Source organism: Myotis yumanensis, unplaced genomic scaffold (genome assembly GCF_028538775.1).
Source record: "Myotis yumanensis isolate MYYU_CA2020_CCGP unplaced genomic scaffold, mMyoYum1.0.hap1 SCAF_1, whole genome shotgun sequence".
NCBI classification, from domain to species: domain Eukaryota; kingdom Metazoa; phylum Chordata; class Mammalia; order Chiroptera; family Vespertilionidae; genus Myotis; species Myotis yumanensis.
In genome coordinates, this window is record NW_027223752.1 from 135,324,536 (window position 1) to 135,338,238 (window position 13,703).

Below are 13,703 nucleotides of genomic sequence, written 5' to 3' on the forward strand. Positions count from 1 at the left end.
GAAAAACCTTTAGGTATTGAAAAACTGTTAGGTTACAAAAAGGATACAAGTTTTCCCCAATCTTGATTCTGAGCTTGATAGCTGGAACTGTGCAATTGGCAAGAAATGTATAAGTTATTTTCCTGGAAGTGACAGACTCACTTTTCAGTCTTGAGTGCACGACACTTGTATTATCAAATAAAAATATTATTCTCTGAGAACAGTAGGGCATTCATCTCATAACTAATTCCAAGTGTTTTTCCTTAACAACCACATTTCAGTATGCAGAAGTACTTAATGCATACTTCCCCTTGCAGCATTTCTCAACCTGTGGGTCACGACCCCTTTGGCGGTCGAATGATCCTTTCACAAGGGTCACTTAAGACCATCCTGCATATCAGATATTTACAGTACAACTCATAACAGTAACAACATTACAGTTATGAAGTAGCAACGAAAATAATTTTATGGTTGGGTCACAACATGAGGAACTGTATTTAAAGGGCCAGAAGGTTGAGAACCACTGTAGAGTATAAAAAGAAGATTCAACTTCTAATTACATTATTCATTGTCACTGCTTTATCAAAGATGTGCTTAAGTAAAGCATATTTCTTGTCAACAAGTGGCAGTGAAGAATAGAATAACTACTAGCACAGATTGGGACCCCTGCCTTGATTCTTGCTCAGAAACCAGTTTTACTGACTTTGGCTTTTATCCAGTCATTGCAAATGTCAGTGTAAATGCAGGCAGTGCCTTAATATTTCTATACAAACAGTTTTGGCCTCATGGGTCTCCTGGAAATGGTCTAGTGGAACCACTGAAGCCTGCAAAACACACTTGGAGAACCACTGTGTAAATGAGCAGAGTGTAGTAGTGTGGAATATTAAACCTAAAAACCCCCAGAAGACTGGTTTCCCTCACTCAGTTGGTTGGAGCATTGTCTTGTACACCAAAAGCTGGCAGGTCTGATTCCAAGTTAGGGCAGCACATACCTAGGTTGTAGGTTCAATACTGTAAGGCCACATAGCTAGTTTTCCAGTTCCATGTATAGGAGGCAGCCAATCCATTTTTCCCCCTCAAATCAATAGAGTGGTCACTTTTAAAATACAAAGGCAAATTTTAACCTCAGATTATTGTAAAGAATCAAGAAGAATATAATATAGGAAACTAGTAAGAGAGAAAACAGTGGAAAAAAAAAACAGGAATCTCATTCTCACATGAAGAATTGCCCACTACTACTGCGTTGTAAAATGTTCCTGTGTCTGCCAATGAGAGGTTAGAGGACTGGCCATCGATTTGGTTGCCTAGCGTTGCCTATTAGGGAGGGTCAATGCTTATAAAGGCAGCTCTGACAGGTCATTGTAGAAAAAATTTCAGAGAATTTGATGTGCTGAATAAAAAGAGGTCAGAAAATTCCTACGGGATCTAAGAGAAGAATTTGTAGAAGGACTTTCTTTGTTGAAGGTTAAGCTCCCTCCACCCCCCTCTACCCCCAGCAGATGTGTTGCTAACACGACAATTCCTGGATTAGTTTTTTTTCAATCACGTTCTTGTTTTCTAGAGATGCAAATAGATCCAAGGACATTTTTGATGAGAGACTCCATCCTGTCACAGTAAGTGCCAGTTGTATTGAGGTTGTCCTTTTCTCTCAGACAGTTGTGCTTATTCCATGCTGATTTGCTTCAAAATTAATCACTAGTAAAAAATTACTTTCTCCAGCTTGGAGTTCACATTACCTTCCTTTAAGTTTTCTTCCCCAACACATGTTGTATCTAATTATTTTACAAAAGAAATCTCTATATAAAAAAGCATAAGCGACTGTCTAACTGGTAGCTATGGCGTGCACTGACCAACAGGGGGCTGACACTCAATGCAGATGCTACTGAGTTGCTGTGACTTGGCAGCTGTGGTTCTCAGGTGATGAACCTGGAACCAGAGAGGAGGGACCCGATTCTGGGGTGTGTAACCCGAGAACTGCCCTCTTGTAATCCCAGACCCTTTGGGGGATGTCGGAGAGCGGTTTCAGCCTGATCCCTGCAGGCCAGAACAGGGGAGCCCACCTGTGCACAAATCTGTGCATCAGACCTCTAGTGTTATATAAGAAACTAGAGGCCCAGTGCACAACATTTGTGTACTGGGGTGAGGGGTGCCTCAGCCTGACGTGCACCCTTTCACAGTCTGGGAGCCCTCGAGGGATGTTGGAGAGCTGGCTTTGGCCTGATCCCCGTAGACCAGGCCGCGGGACCCCACCTGTGCTCAAATCCGTGCACCAGGCCTCTAGTTTATAATCATAAAAGTGTACTATGCAAACCGACCAAACAACCAAACAGCAGAACGACCTTCCAGATGAACTTTGGATGACACACACTGGTGCAAGGCCTGGCAAGGTGGGTGCAATGTGATTGGTCAGGGGGCCCGGCCATCGCCCCATGATCGCCCTACAGAGGGAGGCCAAGGCCCCAAACAGGGAGACACATGCCTCTGGCTGGCGGGGCTATCGATCGGGGTGGGGTGGCACTCCGTGATCGCCCCAATGAGGGAGGCCCAGGCCATCCTCTGGGCGGTGACCATTTGTGGAGCCCCAGCTGGGTGGGCAGAGCCCCACGACTAATTGTCCTAAAGAGGAAGACCCAGGCTACCCCTTCAGACAGCACTGTCATGTGTGGGCAGGTCCACCCTCTGCAGAGTGATTGATCTGGGGGCCCCCACAATCAATCAACCCACAGAGGGAGGCCCAGCCCACTGGCTAGCAATGTGGTGGTGGGTGTGCAGGGACAGCCAGTGATCACCCCGCAGAGGGAAATCCCAGGCCAGCCAATGATCACACCCCACGCCTGTTGTCCGCAGAGGGAGATGCCAAGTGATGGGGTAGGGGTTGGCAGTGCCACACCAATGGCAAGCAGTGGCAGCAACGGGGGCATGGCCAGGTGCCAGTAGCCAGGAGAAGGAAAGCCCCAATAGGGCCTCATCACCAGTCAAGCCTAGGGACCCTACGCGAGGGGTTCCAGATTGAGAGAGGGCACAGGCTGAGGGCCACCCACCCATGCACAGATTTTGTGCACTGAGCCTCTCATGTTATATAAGAAACTAGAGGCCCGGTGCGTGACATTCATGTACTGGGGATGGAGGATCCCTCAGCCCAGTCTGTGCATTTTGCAGTCTAGGAGCCCTTAGGGGATGTCTGACTGATGGCTTACATCCTTAGCACTGCCGCGGAGGCGGGAGTGGCTCCTGCCACAGACACTGTGCTCGCCAGCCATCAGCCTGGCTTCTGGCTGAGCAGCACTCTGCCTGTGGGAGCACACTGACCACCAGGGGTCAGCTACTGTGTTGAGGCTCTGCCCCTTGGTGGTCAGTGCGCATCACAGTGACCAATTGTTCCACCATTCAGTCGATTTGCTTATTACCCTTTTATTATATAGGATAGGTCAGTAAGAACTGAGTTTCAGTTTTGTATAATTAGTGAGCTACAGTGGACAACATGCCTGAAAAACAAAAATGTATATTTTTAAAAGAAAATTTTCAATACCATCAAGCAATATGAATATTTGTACATAAACCTAATAGATATGTCAGGATCTCTAGAAGACAATTAAACAGCTATTTAAATATTGAATTAATTAGAATGACAGAAATTTTAAAATGTCTTCAGATATGCTCTATAACAATATGTGGCTGGTGAGCACTGTATGCACAGCACAGCCTTAGAGCCTGATGGTTACATTCTCAAAGTTGATTGCAGAGAAGTATGACATGATAACCAACAAGTCTTTGGAGCCTAAAAATAGTTCACATTTAGACAGAATATTGTAGGGGAAGGTCGAAAGGAATATATAAATATTCTGAGGTTGTGCCTGTATTTATCTTTATTGAGTGTCAATATTCAGTCGCTGTTTTTTAAGGTCCCATTATTTATATTTAAAAGGCTAAAATACATGTCACCCAATCAAAATTATTTTAAGCGGCACATGGGCACAAGTGGAACATGGTTGTTACAAAAGTACTTAATATTTTTCTTCAATGGGTACTTTCTTTCAGGAAGAAAAGGTTCCTGAGGAATTCTTTCATCATAATCCTGATCCCGAATCAATTTACAGATTTATTCGACCTTTCTTCATTGCCTTTAAGGCAACAGGAGGATATGCCATAACAACATTGGTAAGATAGTTCTTCCTTCAGAACTTTATTAAGGGAAACCTATCAAAGGATGTAAAGTTCACACACTTGAGCTTAATAATCACTATGATTTAAAATGTCCTTGCTTTTTTCACCACAAAGCGACTGTTATCAAAGGCAGCAGGAGGGCGAGGTTTCCAATTTCTCCCTCCAGACCTCAGGAGACATAGGCACATGCAGTGCACACAGGCATACATACAAGGTGTGCTGGATGGGGGCAATAACAGAACCTTCTGGGCCCCAGGCAGTGTCAGGTTCAGTGTAGGTCTAAGCTGAGTCGCAGGCTGCATTCCCCAGGCAGTTGTAATGTGTGTCCTGACTGAGAACTAGAGCCCAATGTTCTCTGTTCCTTGGATGATGGGTGTTCATCCATCCTTGCTGTCCTCTTGTGCCTGCCTGTGATGTTTCCAGGATTCTAGTGCCAGTAGGACCTGAAAGGGCTTTGCTGGTTGTCTGCTCAGCTACAGCTGTGTAAGGGGCTCTGTGTCATTCATCCAGGATTCCTGTGGAAAGAGTGTGTCATTTGGAATGAGTGGTCCATTCTCGTGAGAAAGAATGGGGATTGTATCACTCCTCCCTCGGATAATCCTAAAGGGGAAAGTCTCCTGCTTGGTCTGAGGGAAGAGTACTTAGTGCAGTGCCTCCTCCGTCAGTGTTCAGTCATAATTTTGGAGAGGCAGCCTGTGCTTCCGAATAGAGACCCCTCAGTGGGCACTGGATTAGACACAGGCCATTCCACGTATCTGCCAGCCCTCTGGAGTGCTGAGCACAGCTGATCACAGGCGGGAGTGGTGCTCCCACTTGAAGAGCTAGGGAACTCAGCAAGGAGAGCATCTGGGGTAGAAGAGGGTGAGTGCTTTTCAAACACATTAAGATGATGCACCTGTGAGACAGAGGGGCATCTCTAGAGATCATCCTACTATATAAAAACCCTGATTTCGTCATAATCGGAGGTTCAGCCAACCGAAAGTCAGTCCTGCAGTCAGCACTTGGTTGCCGTGGTGACCCAGCACTGACTGCTGCGGCTGCAGGCACTATGACCCAGCACTGACTGCTGAGGGTACTGCAAACCAGGCCCAGGGAGAGGCCTGAAGAGAGAAGCAGGGTCTGATCCATAGCCTGTGTGGCAGCTGTTGATCAACACTTGCCTCTCTCTTTCTCTCCAAGCCGGACCAGCAGCAGCACCTCTATTTCTCTCCAGGCCTCCACCGGGGCTGCTCATCAGTGCCGCACTTCTGAGCAGGCTCTGTTGATAGACCCAGAGACGCTGACTGGCATAGAAACTGACCAGTCAGAACCAAATCTGGGTGAAGTGTGAGGAGCCAATGGCTGCCTAGGAAGCAGAGCTTTTGATGCTGATTGGCATAGAAAGAGACTAGTCAGAACCAAATTGGCCAGCAGAGGAGGGCAGTTAGGGGTGATCAGGCAGTCAGGCAGAGGCAGTTAGGGGCAATTAGGCAGGCAGGCAGGCAGGCAGGCAAGAAGGCAGGCAGAGGCAGTTAGGGGCAATCAGGCAGGTAGGCAGGTGAGCAGTTAGGAGCCAGCAGTTCCAGATTGTGTGGGAGATGTCCGACTGCCAGTTTAGGCCAATGGGATTGGGCCTAATCTGGCAGTTGGACATCCCCCAAGGGGTTCCCGATTGGAGAGGGTGTAGGCTAGGCTGAGGGAACACTCCCCTCCATGCACGCTTTTGATGAACCAGGCCACGCGTTTGAATATGTGGAATTCGAGCATGAATCTGAGCTACTGGCAGGGAATTAGTATTAGCTATTCCAATACCGAGAAAATGTGTGAATAAAAAGTGCATGGAAGCAGGAAGAGTAACAAGAGCAGGTATTTAGTGGATATTTATGGAATGAGCAACTTCTTGGGAGCATTGAGCACTTTGACCTCACTCTCTTTCTGGAACCTCGCTTATCTTCCTTCTATTTTATTGTTTCTCCCTGTTTTCCATAGCACCCTAAGCTATGCCTGATGATTTCTCCTTCAGAGCTGAGTCCTTACAGATCTAAGTGCAAAGGATAGAGGAGAGCCATGGTTGAATAAAGTGTTTGCTTTTATGGAGCTTCTGTCCTAGTGAGGAAGAGAGAAATATTTCTTTAACTGAGTGTTGTTAAAAGGTGAATATCTCAGGTAGTAGTAAATATCACGAAGGTACAGCAGGGTGACGTGATATCATGCTGAGAGGGGCTTGCTACTTGAGAGAGGTGATCAGGAAGAGCCTCTGTAAGAGATGACATCTGACTCTGGCCTGACTGAACTGAGGAAGATGAGGAGCTCTGGCGTTATATGCAGAGGGAATAAGTGCCAGCCTCTGAGACGGGAACTTATACTTGGTATTTGAGTAAGAGTGAGGTATGGCCAGTGTGGTCAGAGTGTGGAATGAGGGAGAGAATGTAGGTCATGTGGACCTAGAAGGGCAAGTGCTACCTGATTGGGCCTTGCAGCTTGCAGGCCATGGGAGAAAGTGACATTTTTATTTGTTTGGTGGAAACACTTTGGCAGAGTTGAGCAGGGTGGGGAAGTGCTCTTGATTACAAAAGCTATCCAGGCTGCTTTGGGGAGAATGATGGTAGCTGGGAGTCTGAGTGGAGGCCGAGAAGTCAGGGGCAATAACAGTGACATGGGTGAGAAGTGACAAATAGACTAGGAAGCAGACTCACTATCAGTGACAGGCAGCGATAACAAGAGTTGCTAACAGTTTGCAACAGGTCAACTCAATTGGATGTCTTTGGCCAAGCACTTAGGCAAATGGCAGTGCCCCACATGACATTAGGGAATGCGTAGGGAGTGGGGAGCTGGGGTGAAGAGCTCTGGTTTGTATGTGCACATGCACTGATGACCTTAGCAGTAGTAGTTTCGGTCGAGTGACAGTGCCAGGGGAAGACTACAGTGGGTGAAGGAGAGAGTGGGAGATGAGAAGCAGCTTCAGGGCATTCACTGTGAGCAAACAGAGAGGAGGCAATCTAGGGATTGTGGGGAGTGGGATGGGTATCACATAAATACATTCATATTGGGGAGAATCTCTGGCACAGGAAAGTGTTCAAGAAGAGGTAATTGTGGGAGGTGTTCTTCAGAAGTGGGATGGGATTGACTTCACTGCTAGAAGAGTTTCAGTGAGAAGAGAAATCTCAATTCCACTGACACAGGAGGGCAAGTGGTATAAATGAATGAGCAATGGCACATTCTAAATCTGTAGAAGTGATGAAGGAAAGTTGAGTGATTTCCAATGTTGTGTATGTCTCTAATTATTCCCAGAAAGTTGACAGTTGAACCTTGTAAGGAGGTTCATTCATAGGATATCTGGGAGCATTTAGCTTTGGAAGATTGGTGCAAACTTTCACTAATAGCACATAATGTTCAGTAACCTTTTGCTTTCTAAAATACAGTTGGGTTTTAACACCTTTGGCTAATGTGGGCTGTCAGTCTGATAACCTCAGACAGTAAACATATTCTCCTTCAAAGAACCCTTTGACGAAACAGCAAATCACAGCTTGCCTCTATAATCTTTGCTTAGCTGTTAACTTCACCCAGTTCTTTGTAGAATAGACATGTAATACATGTGAAGAAATCATGAGATCTCACCAGCTATCTGGCAGGTTTAGAGGAGAACCAGGGAGATAGAGACTGGCAGCTCTGCTACCAACTGAAACCAACAGAACTGACCAAGCTTCAGGTTGTGTAAGACAGAGATGGATTTCACAGAATCGTGATGGAGATGTGAGGCTTAGGGGATATGAAATGTCTATCCTTGGTGTGCGTGTGTGTTTCTTACAAAGGCACTAAGTCCAGGAATACCTGACAGTTGTAGAGACCTGCCTCAGACACACCTGTTTGCACTGCCTGTCCTGCTGCACCACACAGCAGCCACTGGGGGGACTCTCTTTAAAAAAATTTTTAATCCTCACCAGAGGATATTTTATCCATTGATTTTCAGAGAAAGTAGAAAAGAAAGGGGAGGAGAGGAGAAATAGAGAGAGAATCATCAGTATGAGAGAGAGACATCTATGGATTGCCTCCCGCATGAGTCCTGACAGGGGCCAAGAGTGGAACCAGCGACTCTTTGGTGAGCAGGCTGGAAATTCACATGGGAAAGTAGGCAGTAGAAGTGTCTGATTTGCAACTGTTTCTGGGCCTCTGGCTTTGGCTGGCCAAGCAGTCTCTCTAGAAGCTATGAATAAAAGGCATGTCAAAAACTGATGAAATCTATCATTCCTGAAAGTTCTTATCACAGCACTTAAACTGAACTAGAATCAAAAACCAGTGTTCTACTTTGCAGGTTTACATAGAAAGACTTTTATCTTATGCTGAAATCGACATTTGCCCATCTAACTGGAAACGCATTGTTTTGGGAGCGATTATTCTGACCTACAAGTATCTGCACGATGAGGCTATGTGGAATTTTCACTTCTTCTCATTGCTAAGGGGCATTACAATCAAGAACTTGTGAGTTGGCAAGATTTTGATGAAGTTTCAAACCATTTTCGAATACCTTATTTGCCCCCATAAAGTTTACAAAATAAGAAATATTTTGAAAGGTTACATTGTGCAGAGGACTGAACTAGGCATAAAATTACATACATTTTTCTATCCATATTTGCTTTGACATTTCAAACTCCTCATTAATTAGTATGTCTTCATGTGTTATTATTGTAATAATCTGTGTGATAATTTGGTATATTTCTCTGGTAGCAAAGTTTGTAGAAGCTCAGATTCAAAAACAACAGTAATGTAAATACCTTCATGCCTTTCTTAACGCTTTCTACGAGTTCAGGTCTTTTATTCCCCCGTTTTCAAAATTTCATTTATTTTCAATAAGACTTTACATTCAATATCTATATATAAAGAAAAACCTAAGCGACCGGCTGCCCAGCCAGTAGTTATGATGTGCACTGGCGACCTGGGCAGATGCTTAACGCAGGAGTGAAACCATAGGAATGGGAACATGGAACAGACTGATGAATCTCAGAGAGAATGGGGGAGTGGGAAGTGCGGGAAGAGATTAACCAAAGATCTTATATGCATACTAGAGGCCCAGTGCACAGATTTGTGCACCAGTGGGGTCCCTTGGCCTGGCCTGCAGGGATCAGGCCGAAACTGGCTCTCTGACATCCCCTGAGGGGTCCCGGGTTGTGTAAGAACACAAATCTGTGCACCGGGCTTCTAGTTATTTCATATTAGTCTCAGGTGTACAGCATAATGGTTAGAAAATCATGTGCTTTGCGAAGTGTTTTCCACAGTATTTTTAGTACTGACCTGACACCATGCATAGTTATTGCAGTATTATTGACTCTCTTTCCCATGGTGTAATTTATATCCCCATAACTGCATTGTAATTGCCAGTCTGTACTTCTCAATTTCTTCACCTTCTTCACCCAGCGACCCCAAACCTCTTCTCCTCTGGCAACCATCAAAATGTTCCCTTTACCTCTGAGTCTGCTTCTGTTTTGTTTGTTCATTTATATTGCTTTTTAGTGAAATCATATGTTATTTGTATTTCCCTGACTGACTTATTTCACTAACATTATACCCTCTAGGTCCAACTATTCTCTCACAAATGGCAGGAATTCATTCTTTTTTATGGATGAGTCATAATATTCCACTGCTTTTTTATCCACTCATCAGTTAATGGGCACTTGAGTTGCTTCTACAGCTTAAGGATTATGAATAATACTGCAGTGAATATAGGGTGCATATATCCTCTCAATTAGTGCCCTGGTTTTCTTCAGATATATACCAGGGGTAGAATCACTGAGTCATAGGCAGTTCAATTTTTAATTTTTGAGGAACTTCCATACTATTTCCCTCAGTGTCTGCACCAATATACCTTGCCACCAAAAGTGCACAAGGGTTCCCTTTTCTCCACATCCTTGTCAGCACTTGCTGTTTGTTGATGATAGCCATTCTGACAGGTGTGAGGATATCTCATTGTGGTTTTAATTTGCATATCACTGATGATCAGTGATGTTAAGCATCTTTTCCTATCTATCAGCCATCTGTATGCTCTCTTTGGATAAGTGTCTTTTCAGGTCCTCTGTCCATTTTTTAATTAGATTGCTCGTATTTTTGGTATTGAGCTGTATATGTTTTTTATAAGGTGTTGCATTATGTATGTTTTTTATAAATTTTGAATATTAAAACCCCTATTAGATATATCAATGTCACATATGTTTTCCCATCAGTGGGTTGTCTTTTTATTTTGTTGCTGTTTTCTTTTGCTATACTAAAACTATTAGTTTGATATAGTCCCAATCCTTTATTTTTTCTTTTATTTTGCTTGCTCAGGGTAATCTATCAGCAAAGCACTAAGAGAAATATTCCAGATTTTAGTGCCTATGTTTTCTTCTAGGAGTTTTATGGTTTTGACACTTACATTTAGGTTAACAATCCATTTTGAGTCTATTCTTGTATATGGTGTAAGAAGTGGTCTAGCTTCAATGTTTGAATGTATCTGTTCAATTTACCCAACATCATTTCTTGAATAGACTGTCTTCATACCGTTATATGAAGTCTCCTCTTTTGTCAAATAGTAATTAAACATATAGGTGTGGGGTTATGTCTGGGCTTTCAATTTTGTTTCATTGATCTATGTTTGTTTTTATGCTAGTGCCATGCTGTTTTGATGACTATAACCCTGTAGTGGGGTTTGATATCAGGTAGTGTGATACCTCCAGCCTCTTTTGTTTTTCTCTCAACTGCTGTGACGAATTGTCCAGGGTCTTTTGTGGGTCCGTATAAAACTCTGGATTAGTTGTTCTACTTCTGTAAAAGATGGCATTGGCATCTTGATAGGAATTTGGTTGAAAGAGATTATTTGAGGTGGTATGGACATTTTAAAGGTGTTAATGCTTCCTGTCCATGAGCACTGTACATGCTTCCATTGATTTGTCTCTTCCTCAGTTTGTTTTTTGGTGTCTGATAATTTTCCAAGAGTTTTCCCCTCAAAGATAAGAGTGGTGGTTCCGAATGGATCCATTTGTTGCTGTGGTGATGTGCCCAGTCCTTTTGTTGGCACATCTCTATTTTACTAATCCCCTTCCTGCTATCAGCCTGGTAAAATGTCTGCAAGTTCTTCAGGGCTAAGAAACAGCATACATCATTCCTTTCATCTGAGCACTAGAGTGGAGCCCTGAGAGTGAGCAAGAAGAATAAACCTACAGCTGCACTAATGGGACTCTGATAATTGAGCCCCTAGTCAACGGCTGTTGTGCACAAGAGACATAACCTCCTTCCCTTTGTCCCAAACTCAAAGTCCTTCCCCTTGTCCCAAACTCAAAGGGGACCACAAATTGTTGAGCCTTGTTTGCCTGGTTGAAGATTAGTGTATTAGCCCAGCTGGGTAGCCTTTATTTAATTCAAAACTAAACTCAGAGCCAACCTACTATCTTAGAATGACAATATTGAAGAGAACCATGTTGACTAAAATTGCCCTGTGGTGGTTTTGTGTTTTCCTTCTTCCCCAGAAATGAGTTGGAAAGGCAATACATATGTCTACTGCGGTTTCGTCTGTATGTTTCTACCAGTGTCTATGCCCAATACTATTTTGACCTTCGGTCCTTAGCAAGTGACCATGGATTGTTGCCTATTGCATTGACTCCTCTTCGAAAAGAAAGAGCACTGAACCTAGAGGTAAGGCTGTGGAATCACAAAGTGGGGTTTTCTATTAGACTCAAAAACCAGTATCTGTGCATAAATCATATTATGTAGAGACTAGGAAAATGAAAAGCTGTTTTAAACTAACACATTGAATAAGACTTATTAACTCTCTCACATCATATTAGCAGTATTTTTATGGTGTATATAAGAATCCTACATTATAAAAATTACCTTTTCTGGGAGGGGAGTAAGAGATCAACCGAAGGACTTGTATGCACCCATATAACCATAACTAATGGACATAAGACACTGGGGGGTAAGGGAGGGCAGGGGCTTGTCAAGGGCGGGGGGGAAAAAGGGACACTTATGTAATACCCTTTGTAATACTTTAAGCGAAAAATAAAAAAAATTAAAAAATTAAAAAAAAAATTACCTTTTCTGTGACCACGATTCAGAATAATTTAAATCCATTTTAAACTTTGATGGTTTTTTTTGAAACTGTATTCTATTTTATAACCATACATGAATAATTTACTACAATTATATCATTAATCATATCTACAACCATATTCTACTTATCACTCTTAACTCAGTTTGCAAATTCATGTCTTTTCTGTATAGATCACAGTTCAGTACCTTCAGTTTGTTACACAAAAGTAACCTGAGAGACTGATACTTAGATTGTAGAATATGTACTTCAAACACTGGGTGTAGAAAGTATATGGGTTTTTAATGGCATTTGTAAAGTATGTGCGACAAAGTAATATTTATGGCTTATGAATTCTGGGGAGTATACAACAAAATTACAACTAAAATGGACAGTTTTTGTGGTACTTAATAGTCCTTTAGAGTGCGTCTGCCTTAATGTGCAAGTGAAATAGTACCTTGATGGTGCATCAGTCACTAGACCTTTCGAGCTTTCAGTAAAATACAGCACATGCCTGCCTCATTAAAATTTCCTTAGAGTAAATGCTAACTAATGAAGATTGGATAGAATGTAAATAGCTGAGTAAACAATAACTTTTCCCAACTGTATATTTATTATATTTAAGGAACCAAGTGTACAGACAACAGATGATACTGTTGTGAGGAAGACTGTCACACCTTTGACATCTTGAAAAAACCCAAACTTTAACAAATTCTAAGTTCCCCTTTGCTCTGTCAATCTAATCAGAGTCCGTAAACTACTTAACTTCGTGGATGAACATAAAATAGGATCCCAAGGACCATGCAGTGTATACGCCAGCTCTACGAAGAGGCAATGAGTATAATCCATATAAAGAAGTGGGACTGTGTGGCTATCAGTGATGCTTTCTCTGTGAAGGCTGCAGCTCCTTTATTTTGAATGTACCTGTGTTCTATCTCATGTCTCCCCCTAGGCCATTTCCAGATATTGTGAAAACAAAAACCTGTGCAGGGTGGCCACAAAAAAATCTGGCAGCTGTGCTAACCTTACTGATGTGCAGCGTGGCCATGCCATCTTATCTTAAGGAGGAATGAGGGCTGTGACAGTCTGAGCGCCTCATCTGCAAGGACTGGAGAAGAATCACTGCTCCTGCTCCAATCCCAGATAAGTTCTTTCCTTTTAAGTGAGACAGGGGCGGCGGGGGCGTATTGACATAAAGAGTATCTCACCTACCAAAACAAGGACTGTTGAAATATAATATTCCCTATTCTGGCAAGTTTAGTATTTCCTCTTAAAAATAAGTGAAAGGTTTTAACCTGATGAGGATCTTTTTTAGCCTATGCTTCATTTATGATCCTTAGTATTTTTCATTTCCCTTTTGATTATTTTTATTACTAGAGGTTATTACATATGTTTAATTTTGTTTTCATTTTTGGATAAAAAGGAAATGTCTCTCTTAAATTTTTAACAATTTCTAGTTAACCTGCCACTTGACATTTTCTTTTCAGCTTTGGTCCTCTCACTTAGTAAGTTTAAAGTACCTATT

General features: G+C 42.9%; 1 protein-coding gene across 1 annotated transcript in view; it reads left to right on the forward strand.

Moving 5' to 3' along the window:
• The window catches only part of LOC139015588 (cyclin-Y-like protein 1), a 37,935-nt gene extending 24,694 nt beyond the window's left edge, over positions 1–13,241 (forward strand). The window contains exons 5-9 of the mRNA XM_070423394.1: positions 1,541–1,592; positions 4,018–4,137; positions 8,435–8,601; positions 11,619–11,784; positions 13,131–13,241. Of these exons, the coding sequence (XP_070279495.1) occupies positions 1,541–1,592; positions 4,018–4,137; positions 8,435–8,601; positions 11,619–11,784; positions 13,131–13,241 (616 nt within the window). The remainder of the gene's footprint in view (positions 1–1,540; positions 1,593–4,017; positions 4,138–8,434; positions 8,602–11,618; positions 11,785–13,130) is intronic.
• The last annotated feature ends 462 nt before the right edge of the window (positions 13,242–13,703 follow it).